Source organism: Alligator mississippiensis, chromosome 9 (genome assembly GCF_030867095.1).
Source record: "Alligator mississippiensis isolate rAllMis1 chromosome 9, rAllMis1, whole genome shotgun sequence".
NCBI lineage: Eukaryota > Metazoa > Chordata > Crocodylia > Alligatoridae > Alligator > Alligator mississippiensis.
Window position 1 is genome coordinate 51,973,740 of NC_081832.1, and position 21,568 is coordinate 51,995,307.

At 45.1% G+C, this 21,568-nt stretch overlaps 1 protein-coding gene across 3 annotated transcripts in view; it reads left to right on the forward strand.

Moving 5' to 3' along the window:
• Positions 1–21,568, forward strand: part of LOC102564808 (rho GTPase-activating protein 7) — a 179,300-nt gene that overhangs the window by 132,734 nt on the left and 24,998 nt on the right. For 2 of the 3 annotated variants that reach the window (XM_006263258.4, XM_019487144.2), the window contains exons 2-3: positions 19,173–19,244; positions 20,291–20,372. In XM_006263258.4, coding sequence (XP_006263320.3) covers positions 19,173–19,244; positions 20,291–20,372 — 154 coding nt within the window. Of the gene's footprint in view, positions 1–9,324; positions 9,559–19,172; positions 19,245–20,290; positions 20,373–21,568 lie in introns of those variants that run through there. The other variant, XM_006263259.4, reaches the window with a different exon arrangement.

The following is a 21,568-nucleotide window of genomic DNA, read 5'->3' on the forward strand; positions in this document are numbered from 1 at the left end:
ATGTTACTATAACAACTGATTGTCTTAAAGAATCATCTGTAAATTTGAGAGAGAGGTATTTAGCCCTATTAGTCTGAAGTCAAGCAGAAGGCAGGATAAGGGGCATCTAATGGTGTGTACACACATACTAACTTTCTGACAGTTAAGCTGACTTCACTTTTAAGTTGACTTAACTGTCAAAGTGTATACATACATATATGTGGAACAGTCAACTTAAATGTACCACAAGATAATACACCTCCAAGGTGTATTATATTGAGTCGCATTAGTTAAGTCAATTTAGCTTACAAGATGGCGGCCACTCTGTCAAGGGATCTGTATATGTGTGCACTCTGACGTTGCTTAACTTAAAATAAGGCGACTTATTAAGTACATATGTAGGCACCCTTAGAGATTAGCTTGTTTAGGAAGGCATAAACCTGCATAGGTGACAGCCTACTTCTTCACCTGTTACCACAGTATCTGAAGAGGGCTGTCACCTATGAAAGCGTATAACTTTCAGAAAGAATTAGTCTCTAAGGCTAGGGACAGATATTACACACAAACCGGTGTAAGTGATTGGAAACTAGTTTAAATCTGTAACACAACAGAGGTTCAGTGCACATAAACCACTTTCAAAATGGCCAAAAAACAATCTGATACTACATCCATCCAGGTATATCTTAGACTTAACTGATCTAAATCAGTTCACTGAACTTCTGTTCCAGATCCCCTCCAAATTAAATTTAACTCACAGTCCCCCAGCATCCAAAGATGCTTTGCACCCCCCGCCCTCACAGGGTGGGTGGGCTAGCCTTGGCCCAAGCTGTCTGCTTTAGCCCAGAAGGGAGGCGTGCTTTAGCACCCCCAGTTTCCTGGCCTGGGCCACTACAGGGATGTGCCTGCATTTCTGGAATCGAAAGTGAACTTCTGTTCACTTTCTTATTAGTTCGGTCTATGCAGTTTAGACTCACCTGCAATCGATTCAGCCTCTGTCTGTATTTAACCTAAGGGCCTTGTTAAAGGGTAATTTTGGGCAGCTCCTTGAACTCTCAACATGTGGACTGTCTACATATTAACACCTGAAACTAGTTAGGTGGTCAAAAATATGCCACACCAGGGCAGGATTATCTCTAATCCATGTTACCCAGTTTGTAAGCACCTCATGCCCTCCCTCCCTTGCTGATCCTAGCTTCCCTGTGGGCCCAGTACCCTGCCCTGCCCTCCTCAGCACCCCACTCACTGTATCCCTATCTGCCCACCTCCCTGCTTACTTGTGGCTGCGGATGCTGCCTGTTTTGGGGGAGCAGGCAGGGAAGGATAACCTGCCTGCCTGACCACCCACCACCACCACTGCTCTCTAGGTCAGGCTCAGCCCAGAGAAGAGCACCAGCCCAGCGGTGGGGAGGGCAGGCAGGCAGGCAGGTTAACTCTTCCCTGCCTGCTCCCCTGAAACAGAGCACGAGCAGCCACAAGTGCGTGAGGGGGGAGAGACGACTGGGGGAGCCCCGGGGAGCAGGGGATTCTTACCAGGCCCCTGCTGGTCTGAACTGTGACGGCTCCAAACTCCAGCTAGCACTAACACCCATCACCATATGTATGGCTCACAATGTAAGGTGTAACAAGGCCCAAAGGTGCCACCCTGTCCTGCCTTCTGCCTATAAACATTAGATAAGAGAGTGGTCGAGTCTTTAGGGCAGAAAAAAGGAGTCAAGACTTCTATCTATTGCTATCTATTTATCCAGTTATTTTATACTATATTGATCGCTGGGATATTAAGCCATGCTTTCTCTGACAAAAATAAAGAAGTGTGTTACCTCAGTCTCCCTTAGGTTAAAACATAGTGGCAATGAAGGCACTTCAGGGTATCCCTGTACTTCAAGAGAAGATGTGATCTGCAGCATAGGTTAGACATACCTGTGCTTGCTTTGGGGTATGGCACCCAAACAAATCTCTGTGAGATAAGCTAAGGAGCAGACATACAGCAGGCCAGCTACTCCATAGTAACTGCCTATGGACATGTACTTATTCAATGGTAGGGGACCTACAGATCGGTGGTCACCTGGGGGACAGTGATCACCTAATAATAGAATTCTTCATAAGATGTCAAGTGGGTAAGGTAACTAGTAGGGTGAAAGTGCTAGACTTTAGGAAAGCTGATTTCAATTAACTCAGGTGATTAGTCAAGGACGCACTGCAGAGTAAGAGTTTTGAAGTGATGGGAGCCTAAGAAGGGTGGCTGTGCCTTAAGGAAATGATCCTTCGGGCACAAAGGGAGATGATCCCGATGTGAGGAAATAGAGGGAAAGGGGCCAGGAGGCTTCCTTGGCTGACCAGAGAAATCCAGGGCAGCCTACAGGCCAAAGGGGGGCACATAAAAAGTGGAAACAGGGAGAGATCACCAAAGCGGAGTATACCTCCTCTGCTCATGCTTGTAGGGAGGCAGTTAGACGGGCCAAAGCTACCATGGAGCTGAGGATGGCAACCCAAGTAAAGGATAACAAGAAATTGTTTTTTGGATATATAGGGAGTAAAAGGAAGGCCCAGGGAGGAATAGGACCCCTACTAAATGGGCAGAAGCAATTGGTGACGGACAGGGGGGGACAAGGCTGAACTCCTCAATGAGTTCTTCGCCTCAGTGTTCCTAAGTGAGGGACACGACAAGTCTCTCACTGGGGTTGTAGAGAGGCAGCAGCAAGGCGCCAGACTACCATGCGTAGACCCTGAGATGGTGCTGAGTCATTTGAAGGAACTGGATGCCTTTAAGTCGGCAGGCCCGGATGAGCTCCATCCAAGGGTACTGAAGGCACTGGCCGACGTCATTGCAGAGCCACTGGCGGGAATATTTGAACGCTCGTGGCACACAGGCCAAGTCCCAGAGGACTGGAAAAGGGCCAAAGTGGTCCCCATTTTCAAGAAGGGGAGGAAGGAGGACCCAGGCAACTATAGGCCAGTCAGTCTCACCTCCATCCTTGGCAAAGTCTTTGAAAAAATTATCAAGGTTCTCATTTGCGAGAGCCCGGCAGGAAAAATTATGCTGAGGGGAAACCAGCATGGGTTCGTGGCAGGCAGATCATGCCTGACTAATCTAGTCTCTTTTTATGACCAGGTTACGAAAGGCCTGGACACAGGAATAGGGGTGGATGTCGTATACTTAGACTTCAGGAAGGCCTTCGATATGGTATCCCACCCCATACTGGTGAACAAGTTAAGAGGCTGTGACTTGGATGACTACACAGTCCGGTGGGTGGCGAATTGGCTAGAGGGTCGCACCCAGAGAGTCGTGGTGGATGGGTCGGTTTCGACCTGGAAGGGTGTGGGCAGTGGGGTCCCGCAGGGCTCGGTCCTTGGACCGATACTCTTTAATGTCTTCATCAGCGACTTGGACAAGGGAGTGAAGTGTACTCTGTCCAAGTTTGCGGATGACACAAAACTGTGGGGAGAAGTGGACACACCGGAGGGCAGGCAACAACTACAAGCAGACCTGGACAGGTTGGACATATGGGCAGAAAACAAAGAATGCAATTCAACAAGGAGAAATGCAAAGTGCTGCACCTAGGGCGGAAAAATGTCCAGCACACCTACAGCCTAGGAAATGACCTCCTGGGTGTCATGGAAGCGGAAAGGGATCTTGGAGTCCTAGTGGACTCCAAGATGAACATGAGTCAGCAGTGTGACGAAGCCATCAGAAAAGCTAATGGCACTTTATCACTCATCAGCAGATGCATGATGAATAGATCCAAGGAGGTGATACTTCCCCTCTATCGGGCGCTGGTCAGACCGCAGTTGGAGTACTGCGTGCAATTCTGGGCACCACACTTCAAGAGGGATGCGGATAACCTAGAGAGGGTCCAGAGAAGGGCCACTCATATGGTTAAGGGCTTGCAGGCCAAGCCCTACGAGGAGAGACTAGAGAACCTGGACCTTTTCAGCCTCCGCAAGAGAAGGTTGAGAGGTGACCTTGTGGCTGCCTGTAAGTTCATCACGGGGGCACAGAAGGGAATTGGTGAGGTTTTATTCACCAAGGCGCCCCCGGGGGTTACAAGAAATAATGGCCACAAGCTAGCAGAGAGCAGATTTAGACTGGACATTAGTAAGAACTTCTTCACAGTTAGAGTGGCCAAGATCTGGAACAGGCTCCCGAGGGAGGTGGTGCTCTCCCCTATCCTGGGGGTCTTCAAGAGGAAGTTGGATATGCATCTAGCTGGGGTCATCTAGACCCAGCACTCTTTCCTGCCTATGCAGGGGGTTGGACTCGATGATCTATTGAGGTCCCTTCCGACCCTAACATTTATGAATCTATGAATGCGCAGAGCTGACCCAAGCAGGGTGCGGGGCCTGGGGCAAATTAACCCATGCGGGGCCCCACCCCCACTCTGATCTGGGCTCTGGACCTGAAGAAGCTGCTGCCACCAATGCTGGTGGAAGCATCAGCAGGAGGGAGGGAGAGGTAGCAAGCAGCTGGATGCAGAGCCGCCTCTCTGCCCAGCTCCACGCCACCTCTGCTCCACCCCACTCCGTGGGGCCCCCCAAAGCCGGGGCCTGGAGCAGTCGCCCCGATTCACACCCCTCTAGGTATGGCCCTGGTAATGTGCATTAAATCTAATACCTCCGGGTGCCTGGAGATGTGCCAGGAGGCTGTTCTGATGTGCTGTAATTACAGTGCATCAGAGCAGACTCAGCTAATTAATAGGGGTCTGCGAAGCAGGCCCTTTGATTTGGATTCGACCCGAATCAGGGTCAGTAATTTGATTTGTTGATTTGGATCACTGTCCCTGATTCAATTGGGCCAAATCCGGATCTGAAGATTCAATGCTGATTTAGAGAATCGGCGATTAGGACATAGACACAGCTTTAAATGTTTTTTTCTATATACCTCAAGGTACCAGCATGGCTTGTGAATGCTGCAATGCTGGGGTGGATGGAGCATCACACCGAGCATGTGGGGCCCTCCACACGCTCGGTGGCAAACCTGGAAGTGTTCACTTCTGGGTCAACTGGAGAGCATGCAAGGGAGCCCCCCTGCACCTCTCCAGGCTGCGTGATCAGCTGTGGGGGGACCCCAGGTGCCCCCCAGACCCAGGAGACACCAGTTGCTGAGCTCGGGGTGCATGGGGGGGGGGGACAGTACTCTCCCCAGCAGACCCGGAAGTGGACTGGAAGTGCTTCTGGTCCATTTCTAGGTCTGCTGCCAAGCACACTGGGGAGCCCCCCGCACTTCTGTAGGACACTCCATGTGCCCCACCATCACTGTTCACAAGTTGCCTGCTACCTAGAGGTATGTAGAAAAAACATTTAAAGTTGTGTCTAAGTCTGAATTTCCAAATCTTCCCAAATCGATTCGGAGGGTTCTGATTTGATTCAGAGAGATTAAAGGGTCCTCTGATTCTATTCGGATTCGGAGATTCAGCCACCGAATCGGGCCAAATCTCCACCAATTGAATTGGGGACTGAAGCTTCACAAAGCCCTACTAATTAGCACACTTCAGTCAGCTTCTATGTCTTGTGTATCAGTGTTCCTGCACTTCAAAATGGCAGTGGGGGTGCTTTAACACTCATTCGACAAGCTTTAGTTAAAGTGCCCCCACCGCCATTTTGAAGTGGAGGCACTGTGGGGACACTGATAAACGAGATGCTGTGGGTACCCCCACCACCCCAGTAGCATGTATAAAAATGCCCTCCATTGTGAGGTACCAGAAAAATGTGTATTAGCCTATTTTAATGTGCATTAAAGAGCACGGGGGGGGGGGGTTCTGATGCTTTAATGTGCATTAGCCTATTTTAATGTACATTAAAGTGCACATGTAGATGCACCCATTCTGAAGTAAAGTATTCATGGATGACAGGTCCATTGAGAGCTATTAAATAGAAGAATGAGGCATGTCTTTCTGACATCCCTAAACCTATGATGGTTGATGCCAGGGAGAGAGAACAATAGACATGCCCAGTATCTGTACTCTCCCCCTAAAGCAGTAGTTCCCAACCTTTTACTCAGCATAACCCCATTTCCTTAGCATGTCCCCTTATTCCCAACCTGCAGTCCAAACCCCGTAGGTAGCCCTCACTCTCCACCCACAGTCCCCTGGCCCTGCCAGTGCCCCTCAGTCCCCCTACCCCCACAGCCCCTCACTCCCACTGGTGCCCCTCACATGTTACCTGTAGCCTCCTGCTCCTCCCAGCCCTGCCAGTGAGGGCCCCCAGCTGTCAGGGCTACAGGACCAGGGCTAGGGAGCTAGGAGTTGTGCCCCTTGCTGCTGCCAGGCAGGCAAAGGGCTCCTCGCCATGGCAGTGCAGCTGGTGTGGGGCTCCCAGCAGAGACACTGAGCTGCCCTGCTCTGCCCCAAAGGCCCCAGGGGACGGCAACAGAGCAAAGAGCCGCGAGCTCGCAGAGGGCAGCCTGTATCTGTCCCCACCCCGTACATAAATCTGGGGGCACATGTTCCCTTGTGTCTCCCTCCCCATGAGTGTGAGACCCCATTTTTATTGTTGTGACCCCAAGGTTGGGAACTGCTGCCCTAAAGCCTCTACTACTCATTACTGGTGGAGACTGTATACCAGGTTAAATTGGCCATTGGTCTGACCCAGTATGGCATGTCATATGATCCTAAGAGCAGGTTTATAGGGCAGTTGCAGTGGAATGGTTGACATGCTATATAAAGTTGAGACCTTAATTTGCCTCATTGTAACTTTTCTAAATGCCCATATGCTAAACCTAGATGCATGGATTATGTGGGTAGCTGTGGAGATGCAACAGCACACGTTTCAGGGATCAGACTATGTCCCTAGGAGCTTTGATGTGCTTGTACTGTCCATGCTAAAGCCATGCTGGCATGCCTTTGCCACTAATGTTACCCCTCCTAGCTAGAAAAAAAAGCCAGCTTGGGCATGCTTATCTATACTGAAGTCATCCTTCCCTTTGCAGTCTACTCTAATTTGCCTCCAGAGATCACACAATCCAGTGTCTATTGGTACTGGAACCTAATCCTGATTCCTTTCCCCCCAGCCCCCGGCTTGTGCTTTAGTGAGTACTTCAGGCTATCCACATGCTGATAAGTTTTAGGTTTTTCCGCTACTGTGTTTAGATCCTTTTCTTAACAGTAGTTTTGCAACTTGTGACTAGTTAGTCCATAGTGACTAATGCATAGTAACGCCAGAATCTAGGCTCCAGAAATGTTGCAAGAAACCTTGAGGAAGTCAACATGTAGCTTGCCTGGGGCAGCTCAGATGGAACAAAGATAGTGACATGTAAAATAGGCTCGCTCTTATAATGTTGAATTCCTGCAGCGGTAGTAAGCTTACTTGTACCTTAGGGGAAAGGGAAGGGACCAGAAACCCTTTTGCAACAAAAAATGTGTCTTAACTAAGGCTGATAAAATTTGACAGCTGAAAGCAATGGTTCCACTAAACCATGCTCCATTGAGCCCCCCTTTTAAGTGAACATGTGTTGATTAGGGTGTGTATTTATCCATGAGAAGGTGAGGGTTGATCCATTGTTTTAAAGAGTTTGAGAGCCACAGTTTTAGTGCAGTAGATTTTGCTCCAAGAAGCTAGCAATGTAAAGGCTCTTTCCCATAAAGAATAGCATGACTGGGCATCGATATGAGAAAGCAAGGTAACCCAAACAGAGGCAAGGTCAATGGCACGTTAAATTACCTCACCAAAAGAATTGTGGATTTGGTGGCACTAATTAATTCTAAATGGGTGCAGTGGAATCAGCTGGTCATTTACCAAACTATATAGTACTGTAACAATTACTGGCTGGCGTTAAGTATGCCTGAAAGTATAAAAAAATAGCATGTCATGAAAATATAGCATGACAAGAACAAGGAAATTGCCCCTCCATTTTAAGTAGCTTTTGCACACTGGTTCTAGTTCAGAGTCTCTTCATCTTTTATTGTGTCTAAACAGATATTGATAAGATCTAGCTAGAGTGAAAGACAGGCTGGGTTTTAACTTTCTCCTTGATTTATTTATTTATTTATTTATTTTGGTTGAAATAGTAACATTAGCCTTACTTTGTAATTACTTGTGTTCTTAACGAGTCACTAAGAAGTGTTGCAATCCCAATGGAATGACAAATGCTATTTCAAAGCCATACAATTTCCTCTGCAAATTAACATTTTCCAGCAAGAGTAACTACTCAGTGGTACCACAGGCCGGCTCTAGTCTATCTAAGTGCCTACTCAAAAGACAGCAAGTGGAGTGTATTAACATTTCCTCAGTTAAACTGTTTGGTTAGTGATTTCCTCATTCAGAAGTCACATGATTTCTATTAAGCTAGCAATAGTTTCAGTTCTTCACAGTACCTGGGCATAATACAGGTTTCTTAAGGATTCCCATAAAGCAGATTGATGTGCGTCTAGTATGAGCTTTAATATGTGGCTGATTGGCACAAAGTCTGGTTAAAGGAACAGCATCAACTTGCATTGGACAGCAGTGAACTAAAGACACACACACACCTGCCCCTCCACCCTAAGTAGCAAAAATAGAAAACTTTAAAAGAAAAAGAGTGGGGTGCAAATACCATCTCCAAGGCATAATCCCAGGAGCCTGCTCACAGGTAGAAAGGGTGTGAAGCAGGAAGTTTCTGCCCAACTGCATACCGCCACTGCATCGTGTGGCTATAAAACCTGTGGTCACAAGGCGAGGTGCACTTTATAGCTCTTGTCCGGTATGATTGCCTTGGGTTTGCTTCTCGCACACAACAGCAACCCCTCCGTCTATTTAAGCTTCTCCTGACTTAGGAGAAGAGTAGCCCTGTCCGCCCTAAACCTCTTAGCAGTTCTTTGCTATCCAGGCACTACCGCTGAGCATATTTTTCAAGCAGACTGACCCGCTCGTTCATTTCAGGGCTTCCTCTCTTTCCGTGCAAAACCCCATTTACAAACGAGTGGGAGTCGGCCACATTGGGTGGCCCCATCAGTGCCAACGAAAGGCTGCAGGAGTGCAGGTGGTAGCCCAGCACTGGCAACGGCCCTGGCACGTTGGAGCAGGCTTGCAGCTGGGGCTGGTGGCAAAGCAGTTGTGTGCGGCCACAGCGGCGGGGCTGGCGGCTCCGGGCGAGGAGCAGTCGGGGGGGAGTGGGCCGGACCGAGCTGCTCCTCTGTGAAATGGGCACAGCGAGTGAGAGGCGCCAGCCACGGCTGCAGGCGAGGGGCACGACCCAGATTGCCCCAGGGCCAGGGTCCCCGCAGGCGGCAGCGGCGGAGCGGTGACCGCTTCCCTCGCGGGCACGGGGCGGCGGCTCGCTGCAGACCTGGCGCCTCGGGCGGGGCGGGGCGGGGCGGGGGCGGGCCGGGGCGGGGCGGGGGCGGGCCGGGCCGGGCCGGGCCGGGCCTCCCAGCCTCTCCTGCCGGACAAGCCGGTCCCGCCCGGGGGAGGAAGGGAGAGCGGCGGCACGTAGCAGGCGGCTGCCGGGCGGGGCGACCCGTGCCCTTGACACTCCTGCTGCCCCGGGCGGTGCGGTGCGGTGCGGTGCTGGGCGGGCCGGATTGGAGGAGGTGCGGGCTGCCCCCGGAGCCTGCGCTGCATCGCGCCGGGGAGCCCAGCGCAGCGCCCCGGGCACCATGATCCTGACGCGTGAGTGCGGGGGCCGGAGCCGGGGCGGCGGGGGTGACGGGCCCCAACCCGCGCTGCCTGCTGCAGCGGGACACGGCGCCGGGAGCCGCGGGGCGGGACGGGGCAGCGCGAGTCCCCGGCGTCTCGGCCCCGCTTCCCCCTACTGCCCTGCCGCTCCTAGCTCACCTGGGAGGAGTCCAGCTCGGGGCTTCCCGTCTCAAAACCGCCCTGACTTGAAGCCACTACATGGTGAGCAGGCGCCGGGACACTGACTGGCCGAGCCGTGGGGCAAGACCTCCTGGTCCACGCGGGGAGGCCGGCACCGCGCTTCATCATCCTCTGTGGATTTGGTTCAAAGCAAGGACAAGTGGTGGCTTTTCCCCATCTCACCGAGCCTGAAGAGTTAATAGGGCAAAGAGAAATCTTTGCCCTATTAACATGACTAATTCCCCAGTTGCTGCTGAAATTCATAGGTTGTGAGGAGACGTTTAAGCTAAGACAGGAAAAGCCAAGCCAAGCCAGAGCGATGCAATTGTGTTTCCAGGAAACATTAAAAAATCTTGGCTGTCAGGGACAGGATTGTAATGCGGGTGAAGTAAACTGTATGGTGGCATGCAATGCCATCAAAGCAATGAAAGCAACACTCCAGGGACGCAGCCGACTTTCTAGGACAAAAGGAACTACAGAAGTGTAGGTAGGCACCCTTCAACCCTGCACCCCAGCAATTGTAGTTTTACAGAACAGTCCAATTGAAATGCTTGTAAGGAAGTTTCAAATAACTAAACAGTGATAATGCAGTGGCAATACTGACTGGTTTTTAGGTGTATATATATTTAAAGTCTGTCTCATAATGAGGAGCTTTACTTTGAAAGACGGGCTGTGCTGCCCATAGGAAATTACATTAACTGAAACCTCAGTAGCTTGTTTTGCTTTGTGCCTTTGAAAGTCAACAAATTGCATTAGCAAGAATTGGCAGTGCACAAAATTGCCTGCTGATCTGAGGGCTGAGCTACATGTAGAGCTCAGTACTGCGTCCCTCAGTAGGGCTAGCAAATCTACCAGGAGCTTTTTCATTCTGCAGCTTACTGATAATAAACCACTTCTTAGGTAACTATCTTACCAGCTGCCTATGGAACTATTAATAGTGGTATTTGTTGGGTTGAGGAATAGCTAGATTTAATTATGAAAGACTTTATAATGTCATGAATTCACTCCCATCTGGCTGTCTTGGACTGGTTTATTTTTGTGCTATGGGAGTATCAATAAACTATGAAACTGGTTATCCTTCTTGCTAGTTATTTGGCACTTAACATTCAGCAAGTCTTAAGGGCCATCAAGCACCGAGAGAAATTGATCCTCAACTCATGTATTTATTCCCATTTCACAGTTGGGTAAACCAAAGCACATAGAAGTGACTTATCTGAGGTTAGAATTGAGGGGATTGAGGTCCCTGTTGTGTAATCCAAACCTTCTGGCAGAGATTTTCAAGATGGGGATTTGAAGTTAGTGGGCTGGGTGATGGTCTCACATTAACATTCAGTTCAAGTTAGGTACTTGGTTCGCCTAGGCTCTTTATAAATCAGTGCAGGAATGACTGCCTACCCCTGTGTCTTTATGTGAAAAAATTATAATCTTTATAAACTACCTATTTTTAAGAAAGCAGCAACAATCTTATTTGGGCCCCTCCAAAACCTAGTTAATGATATCTGACCTAATATTTTTTGTTTTTCTAATGGGGGGGGGGGGTGCTCTGTGCGTAAAGGAGAAGTGCTACACTTAGCCCTTCTAGTAATCAACCTAAGGGTATCATTGTCCTAAGGATTATACTTTCAGAATCAGGGTAGTTGAATAAGGCTGCCACAAAGGATTGGGATGGGACAAATTGACCCCAAATGGAGATGTATAATAAAATTTTGGAATCGCTCTAATTTGCATTAGAAGTAATGTTGCAGCTATTAAATGAACCATTAGGTCACACTGGACACACGTAATACACTGCAACACATGCACCAACATGACACCCAAGTGAGAATGGAAGATCAAATCATGTTGTGTTAACCTCAATTTCACATGTAGCCAAAATCCTCCTGGCAAACTCCTGTCCAACTTCTGCAGTCAAGTAACAAATGTTTTTGATGGGATAATAAAACATTTAGTTTTTATTTAATTAGGATTATGCATTAGTTAAGTGCATACATTTAATTTGTTCCCGTTCTCATCTATGTGGGCTAATGTTTTATGATGGTGTTACAGGTCATGAGCGTTTGGCCCATTTTTCTAAACTGGTCAGTGCAAACAGTCTGTTTTTAAAGGCATAAAATTCCAACCTTGAACATTGGTCAGATGCTTCATTAACACATATTGACTTAATAAAAAGAATCTGCTTAAGATGTGACACTTTGCATAGCCGGAGGCTATAATCTAATTCATGATAACTCCCTGGAACAGCATCTAGCCCAGTACTTTTTCAGATTGGTATAGAAGGGAATTGCTTTTTTAGCTGCTGTAGCTTGTGGGCAATTTAAATGCATTTTTATAGATACAAGAAGAAATGTAGACCAATGGTGGTATCAGAAAGAACTAATACATTTTTCAGCAACCTGACCCCATATCAACCCCCAAGTCAACTCCACAGCTGCAAGTGTAGCCAACAATGAAACCATCCAAGAGACTGCACAAAGAACCTGTCAGCTAGTTCGCTGATGGGGTTAGGGTCATGTGGTATAGGAAAAATGCATTCCAGAGTTTGGCATCTGGCTGTTGCAGCTGCCAAGCACGTCCCATACATGTCGACTCCAGTTCTTGAGCATATGGAGGAGGCTGGGAAGGACAATAGACTCAGAGCTGCCAGTGATGGGAAGCAGCAGCAACAACAGATTAGTACTGGGACACTTTGCTTTGCTGTTTTATATCAAGTAGGTTCCAAAAAAATGACTTGTTTTGTGTGAGTTTGTCTTTTGCTGTCATAGTACGATTAGTGTCTTAAGGGAAAATCCTTCAGATATCAGCAAGGGATATCCCTTTGGAATTATTTCTGTTTCTCTTATTACAAATGTCTCATACATTAGTATTACAAGTAAAGTTAGAATATCAATCCTATGCTATTTATGTTCTACCCTTTGAACCTGCCACGATGAGCTGGGAGTATTGAGCGAATCTGTTACTTTTCATTACCAGCTTCCTATGTAATTCATTACACCTAACAGTGTGAAGGAAGTCTTTGGCTTAATTGATAAAGGGGCTGTGAACAGAAAGCTCAAGAGTTTTTGCATGTGTGCCTGGTTTGGGTACAGTTTCAAACTTAAACACACCAAATTCTCTTTCTTACTTTTCCATCCAAACTAATTGCTACACTGTATGAAGCTGAAATGGAAAATGTGAATTTACCTTGACCTTGTAAATACTGTTCCTTTCAAACATAGGAAAGCAGCAATGACAGACCATAGTTTAAGAACAATACAGTGAGTTTTGTTTTAATACAATAAAGCTGTCAAGTATAATTTTCCATGCTGTAGTTTAAAACAGGAATCAGAACCTGTTATAATAGTACATTTTGGCATTTAAAATACTTTATTTCAGTATGTAATATCAAAGTACAAATGGCCATTCACGTTGCTTATTTCCTTGGAATACTTTATCTTGGACTAATATTAGACTATAATTAGTCTGTTTCATGCTTTGTTTCGGCTTAGTTTCATGGTTTGCCTTTTCCATGCTAGCCCAGAACAATCTTGGATAGAAAATGCTGCAAAGAGAATGTCTCAACCAACACATTTTTTTTTCATGGGCACTTAATAAGAATATTTTATGGGTTTTTTTAAATGTTGGTTAGTGTAGTGTCTGTTCAATTTTGGACCTCATATACCTGCTAACCCCTTCAAAATGTTGGTTACTTGATAACCACTCTGTATAACTCCATATTATAATAAGAAATGGAAAACTGGCATAAGTTACATATATATTATTTTGTTTCCCATAAGCATTTGGCAACCTTTGGCCCAAGGGAAAAAAGCTAACTTTAAAGTGCTGCTAGCAGCCTCTAATCTCTAATTGACTAATGAGGCTTGCAGGAAATGGGGATGTTTCAACTGCTTTTAAATATTTATAAAATCAGACATGTAGCGTGTGAGGGGGAGTTGATGCACTGAAGGTTCTCTGGTATTTCATGCTGCATGCAGATAATACTGTAAGATCTCTAGAAAGCTGTTTTCCTCAGAAGCCACTTCTGCTCAACCCAAGCCTAAAGGGGAGGCTGTCATTCCATAAAATTTGCTGTGCCAGCTCTTCAAAGGTCCTCCCATTTCCTGCTGCTATTGGGAAAGGGCTGACTCCTCCCCAGTGATCATCTGAGCAACGTAAAATGAATCCCTTATTACGAGCACACCCATTTTCAAAGTTAATCAGTAAACCTATTGATACCCCTTGGTATAATACTTTTGTAAATAGATGTGGGAGAACAAATTCTAATTATTAATGAGGTTAGTAGTTAATAATAACTAGTACATTTTTACACCTTTTTGTTAAGAGCTGTACAAATAAATTGCAGGTTCTGGTATCCTTATTACAGATTAGGAGAGGTAGCATGGCCCTGAGGTAGAGCAGAGATTAGAATCAGAAATTCATGACTGTTTTCTGAATAAACCACTAAGCTGTGCTGTTTCTCTGATTGAAAATCATATGGGTGACCTTTTCAATAGGCCAAGTAGGTGTAAGAAGATGGACTCTGCTCAGCATAGACGGCTCTTGGAGTACAATTTAGACCTAACTGCTTTTTAGCAGCTCTTTTATTCATTTTCAAACACTGTGCAAGTTTACAGGGCTGTCTCCATAATTCTAGTGTTGTTGTGAAACCAGGACTTGTTAATTTCTTGTATTAGCTCAATAGTAGTCAGTGCCCAAGATGGATGGATTCATCCTGTCCTATGCTTTGAAGACTTTTGTGACTACTGCTTATTTTTAGATGTTTGCATTTCTTATTCCTGAGCTACTGGAGCTCTTAGTGTTCTTCCACCAGTAGGAAATTCACAACACCGTTACCAAAACCACCATGTTTTCTGTTGTTCATCAAAATTCATACACCATCATGCTCAATGCTGTGTCATTTCAAAGCAGCCTGGCAGCTCACAGTCTCATGTAGCTCATGCATATCCTTTTATTTCTTCCTCCTATGATGATTATGGTAATCATAATTTTGATATTGGTTTCTCTGGCAATTTCACTAGATCATAAATTCTTACAAGACCGCTTTAGGCTGGACATAAGAAAAAATGTCTTTACTGTTCGAGCCCCCAAGACCTGGAATAAACTCCCTCCAGATGTGGTGCAGGCACCTACTCTGGACTTATTCAAGAAACACTTGGATGCTTATCTTGCCGGGGTCCTTTTGAACCTAGCTGACTTCCTGCCCCTGGGGCAGGGGGCTGGACTCGATGATCTTCGAGGTCCCTTCCAGCCCTAACGTCTATGAAATCTATTAAATCTATGAAGTGCTGAGCACCCATTTTTCATTTGTTTTAATTTTCATTAAAATTAGGAGGAGTTTCTCATTGATCTTTAGTAGCACCAAAACAGATCCTTCACAGCATTTTGGTTGCTGTTTCCAGCAATGAAATAGTCACTACCAGAACTTTTTGAAGTGATTTAACTTAGAATTATCTGTAGGGACCTGGCAGAAGTCTGGTGGTTCCCATATGTAAGTCTGATAGTGAAGGTGAAGTTATTAGAATTTAAGAAGCTTTGGAGAGTAATGGTTGTGGGAAGTGTTGCGTCAAAAGACCTGCAGCAGCAGTGGAAGCTTTCCCAAGCAGTCCTAACCAGGGTGGATTTGACTTAAATTAAATCGATTTAAATCATAATTTCAATCGCTGTTCAGGAAGCCTCAACTGAATCCTTGTTTTCTATGAAGTGCATTCTTATTGTTTGATATCCTTTATTCATTTTACTTCTTGAAACTTTTCAGTTTTAGAGAAAGGTAAGGACTTGATTATGGACATGGACTTGCAGAGAGACGAGGGCTGATGGGTAGGTAATCATGTCTGTTATCTCTCATCACCATATACTGCTGTTAGCAAGGATTTTATCTCTGGAGACACTGAGAACTGAAACTAAGCATCACAGAAATGCTTAATGGACTCTTCTAAACCAGTGGTTCTCAACCTTTTTCCTACCGGGACCCACATGTAAATATCCATGGCCTGTCCCAACCCACACCCTGCTGGCCCTGCTGGTGCCTGACCTGCAGCCCCCTGGCTCCCTCCAGCCCTGCTGGCGGTGCCCCCAGCTGCCCCCATCCTGCGCAGGCCAGAATGCAGTCACTGCGGTAGCTCCGGCTTATACGGGCAGCAATGGAGCAAGTCTGACCGTGGCGTGGGTTAGAGGAAGGAGGAGGAAAGGTCTGTGGCACCCCCCTGCCCTGGGCTGGGGCTGCTGTGCTGCACCAAGCAGCCTGATCATGGTCCTTCCCACCCTCCAAGCAGCATCTCCTTGTCACCCTGTCCATTTGAGCATGGGCACCAGCCCTGGTGCTGCCAGCCCGGCCGCGCAGCTCTCCCCCTTACCCTGCCTTAGTAGGGGCAGGTGCCTTCCCGCCATCCTCTGCCTTGCCACAGCTTGCAACCCTTGAAATAGTCTTGCGACCCATGGGTTGAGAAACGCTATTTTAGACTGAGCACTGAGTCTCATTGGGTAGAGTGGTTTTCTTTAATATTTTTTACTAATCTATAAAGGAGCCTCTGGGAACCCCATAAAATTGGGCCCCTAATATAGTCCATGGTCTGTTGTGGCCTATTTATAAAACTTTTCTGAAAAGGTTACATGAATATATTGTCTCAAATAGCATATGCTTAGAAGTTATAATCTCTATCCCATGATGATATCTTTGAGCTTTATCTTAAATTAAAACTATCTTTATACAGGGTTGGTTTTTTTTAAAGTATCTTAAAAATCTGAATAAATAATAAAAATCTGATTTAAATAAAGACATCAAATGTTTTACTTTAAAAAAATCATTGATTTTTATTCACCCTGGTTCTAATCTTCTCTGAAAAGGGCTGCCTCTAGTCAGGAAAAGGTCATTTAGTTTCCAATCCGATACACAAATGTAGATGTTAGTAATTGTAGATGCTAGTAATTGTACATTGTCATCTAAGATGTCATTTTTTAATTAGTTTTTCTTGATTCTGCTTATAGTACAAACAGCTGCAGTTTTAGAAGGAAACACTAGATTACTTTAATTTGGGAAAACTATTTAACATTTCTGTGAGAGAGTGCTCTTCCATTTTCACTGGAACCCAGGTGTGCTTGGAGTAGACATGATGTAAAGCCCTACTGAAGATAAGGCAATTTAGATTCTGGGCTTGCCTAGGATTGGCTGTGAACTGGTAGCTTGGGTGAATATGTATAAACTGCCTTCTCTTTTGCAGGACTTTATCTTAGGTTAGCTAACTCAAGACCAAGCCTCTTTTTCTTTTCTTTAGTGAAGACGATTAAACCTTTTCTGCTCTTCTTTCCCATATTGGAGGAATGTCATTTGCAAAACAGTGCCAGTGTGCTATCACTTTGTTCCAGCTTCTTGCTTACATAATGTTATTCTCTGATTAAAGTTTGAGTTGAACTGTCTCCAGGCCTTACACATGAACATTAGTGTGAGCAGCAGCAATGATGTGGGTAGTCTGGCCTTGGAGAAGAAAAAAGCATGTATATCATATTCTAAAGATAGAGAGGATGCATCTGGTTTGTATTTCAAAGACATGTTTTTATCATTTCAAACTTCCTCTTTACCTGAAGTTGAAAATGGTTGCAGAGTTGTGCATTACAAAGTCAGTACTATGAATAGAAATTTGCTGTAACTAATCAAACGGCTAATTTACATTTATCACTGTAACTGATTCAGAAAGAGAGGTTGCTTTGTGAATAGGAAGACAATAAACTTATGGTTTCATAGATGTTAGAGGCTGGATGAGACCCTACAGTTCATTGGGTCCAGACCCCCTGCACTTGGGCAGGAAAGACTGCTGGGGTCAGATGATCCCAGCAAGATGGGCATCAAGATGCTTTTTGAAGATCGCCAGGGTGGGTAACTGTACCACCTCTGCAGGGAGCATTCTTTACCCTCGACTTGTAAAGAAGTTTTTCCTTATGTCTAGTCTGAAGTGATCTTCAGTTAGTTTGTGCCCATTATTTCTTGTCCTCCCCCAGGGGGCCTTGGTGAATAGATGTTCCCCCAAGCCCTGATGTACACCCCTGCTATACTTGTAAGCTGCTACCAAGTCCCCTCTGTCTTCTTCTCCAGGCTGAACAGTCCCAAGTCTTTCAGCCTCTCCTTGTATGACCTAGTCTGTAGGTCCCTAATCATGCACACGGCCCTCCTTTGAACTCTCTTGTACTTCTCCACATTCTTCCTGAAGTGCGGTGCCCAGAACTGGGCGCAGTACTCCAGCTGCGATCTCACCAAGGCCAAGTAGAGCGGGAGAATGACATCCTTAGCCTTGCTCAAGATGCCTTGGCAAATGCATACCAGATGCATGCCAACAATTGGTAGATTGCTAAAGATACGTAGGTGAATTGTTTCACCTTGTTAAACTGATAATTGTCTACTGAATACTACAAGCAAAGTTGGGCAATGCATTTTAACAAATCAACATACAGAATGTCTTCAGAGTTCCATATTTTGGACAGAAAACACATTTTAGGAAACTAGATTTTGAAACTCTCATTAAAACCGTGCGTGAGGCAAGCCTTGGCAACTTGGTTGATATCAGAGTTGTAACTAAAGAACTAGCAGAGTCCCCAGACAGAAGAGTGCAGTCTGCGTTTCTTCTCCTTCACAGTAAACAGTAATTTCCAATATTTGTGCAGTTTAGAGGCTGCTGGTATGTGCTCTTCCAGAAGCATACTAAACATGTTTACATTTTTAAGGCATCTGGTGAGTGTTCTGTAATTCTGTAAGGTTATGTTTTGCTCCTGCTCCTGTGGGAATGTTGTAGTATTGGTCATAGAGCTTTATTAATTGCCACAAAATGAGCAGTTAATTCCTGACATCTGTTGTACTGAAGTAACTGCCAAGTGGAACTGGTAGTTGGCAAGGAAATAAATATTGAAAGACCCTAGCAACAGGTACTGTAGACAGCTCTCATTTCCAAGAATGCATAAGTAGAGTTCTGTTAGTGTTGTAGCAGCTCTTTCAGTCTAATTATGGTATTATCTGATATATTTGTCCTAGTCCTACCATCGTGTCTAAGGATCAGAATGCTTGGTTGGGCATTGATATCTTAGTAACTGGATATATGTATCACATGCCATTTTTGATTACTCATTCAAAACATATTAGAGATACTTCAGAACATAAGACCTTCACAGATGGATGACATAATATGCAGTGGTCAGTATGCAGCGGTTTGTTTGGTGTACCTTCTCCATAGTGGAATGAATGCTAGCAGTGTGTGTATTTGTTTGTTTTTTTAAATGTCATTTTTCAAAAACAGAAACCACATACACAAGATTCCTCAGAAATCCATTTTCTTGGAGTTATACGAAATAAGTAACTCCATTTTTATGGAAGTCGCTAGTCTTATGGATCTGTCAACCTCCTGTTAACCTCTGAAAACTGACCTTTGTGTTTTTATATTTTATTACAGAAATTGAAGCCAAAGAAGCCTGCGACTGGCTGAGGGCTGCTGGTTTTCCTCAATATGCTCAGTTATTTGAAGGTACAGTATGATAAAAAATTACCATGTGCTGCATTTCTTGTATACCCCCTCCCTCAAATAAGGCAAGGGAAGGCAACATTAATTCAAAAAAGATTTTTCCAGTCATGTCTAAATTCTGACTACAGAGGTAGAGTGCACACTGCAACATCAGCAAAAGCTAGAGTGTTAACCCTTTGACAGCTGCTGCTGTTCAGCCAAAAACGACTACCAGTTCAACAGCACCCTGAAGAGTGAACTCTGCCTTTCAGTTTGCTGTTTCATTCCAGCAACTTGCAAGCACCCCCTCATCCCAGCTGTGGAGTCTCAAGAGAGTTCTTACTGTTAGATGATTGTGGATGTAAGATGTCGTTTTGTAGGCAAATTTATGTTTTATACATGTTCAATATATTATACTATACAATAAACACTATTAACAAAAATGCAATGCTCAAGCTTGGTGAGATGCTTAAGTCTCATTGAGATCTATAAAATAAGCCTAGAAAGTATTGTCAATAGATTTTGGAGGTTTCTCAGTCTGGGAGGGCAGATATCAAAATCTGGGATGGCGAGTATGTTTTGTAGATCCCATTAAAGCTCGAGTAGCTGTGTAGTGGTCCACACCTTTTCATATTCAAGTTAATAAAAAATGTGTTTCATCCTACTTACAGGCAATATTAAAACACTATTTTTAAAGGCAGGTGCATATGAGACAGACAGACTGAAAGTAGAGATTTTATTCTCAACTTTATATGTTTTAGTTTATATGCTTAATTTGTTGACCTTAATGCAATCCAATGGCAGAGTCTTCAAACATTTAGCTTCCATCCAACAATTACTCACGTGTATGCAAGTAATCCCATTGATGGCAAGTAGGTAAAATTACTCAAGTGTTGCTCTATGGAGGATTGGGACCTTAGTTAGATGTATGACCTGTGCAGGAACAGATCTATAAAAAAATTACTGTAGTTTTATCCAGATTAAACTGAAATGTCAAGCATAGTCTTAGTTTTTTGGAAGATACTATGATCCTTCAAAAATTATTATAAATAAATATTTTGTATTCACAGACATGCAGTTTCCTATTGACATCAAAACTGTGAGGAAAGATCATGAATTTTTAGATCCTGATGCTATTGAATCTCTATTCAGGTAAATATAATAATTTTGCTTCAGCCTCTACACACAAGAAAACAGCTCCTATATTTTTGTGGGTATGGCTTTTTCTGGTTTAACAGGTTACTCATGGAAGCATATACCTCATAAAATCTCTTAAGCACTCACTTAAGCACACCTCGTGATTTAAAAAAAAACTTAAGCCCATATTTACCTTTATGTACATAAGTGCTTTCCTGACTTAAGGCCTGAATGCCTATCTGTAGGCTCATTATATTTGTTGCACAATTGGCCCCTTGAAAGCACTCTACCGCCATGGCCAAACAAAAGAGTACAGCTGCAGAGCACTCCAATTGCAACAAATTAACTGTCATTATATGAGGGTTCAAATAAAGGCACTCCAAAGCAGAGTGCCTTTGTTAACTTCTGTCTGCTCTGTTGGCTGGGCTGAAGTAGCTCAGCTCCACCCCTGGTGCTCTCTTAGGATGGGATGGGGAGAAGGCAGGGGAGGGAGGTCTGTTCTGGGGTTTGCCCAGCCTATACTAGAGGGAAGGGGGGAGTGGATTGGAGCCCCCTCAATGTGAAGGGCTCAAATCCCACCCCCTCCAGCATGGCTGAGTAAACCCCAGAATGCACCTCGCCCCTTTTCCTTCTCCCCGTCTCATCCTGAGACAGCTACTATCTGTTGGGTTGGGAGGGTTGGACTAACGACACTTTCTGTGAAGCTCCATGGGCTAGATTGGGGAGCTGCACTTCTGTCTGTGCCTTCTGTAGCATAAAGCATCAACCTTATTTTATCTGTCTAAGGTGCTGTCTACGGGGAGTGAGAATACTTCTATCACTTTGTTTAGTGACCATCAGAACCATATGTCAGAATTATTAGTTGGTGGGGTTTTTAGGGTTTTTTTGCTGGAATTAAAGTTCTCTTCCACATCCAAATCTTACAGGTTTGTTGTTTGGATTGTCTTTTTTGCACTTCCAGAGAAATGATACTGTAAATTACTAGCAAAAACAAATTGCAGTAATTAAACACCACATGTTTGCTCTCATTTTTCTCAAGAGGTTCTTGAGTAAGAGATGAAACCACTGTTCAAATGCTGACATCTTGCCAGAACTTGTGTAGTACACAGGTAAATTTGGTTTGTTGGCACACAGTAACTCTCATCTGTTTTATGGACTTCCCCCACATGGGAGTGCTAGTGTAATTACTCATGGTGCATTTTTTTCCTCAT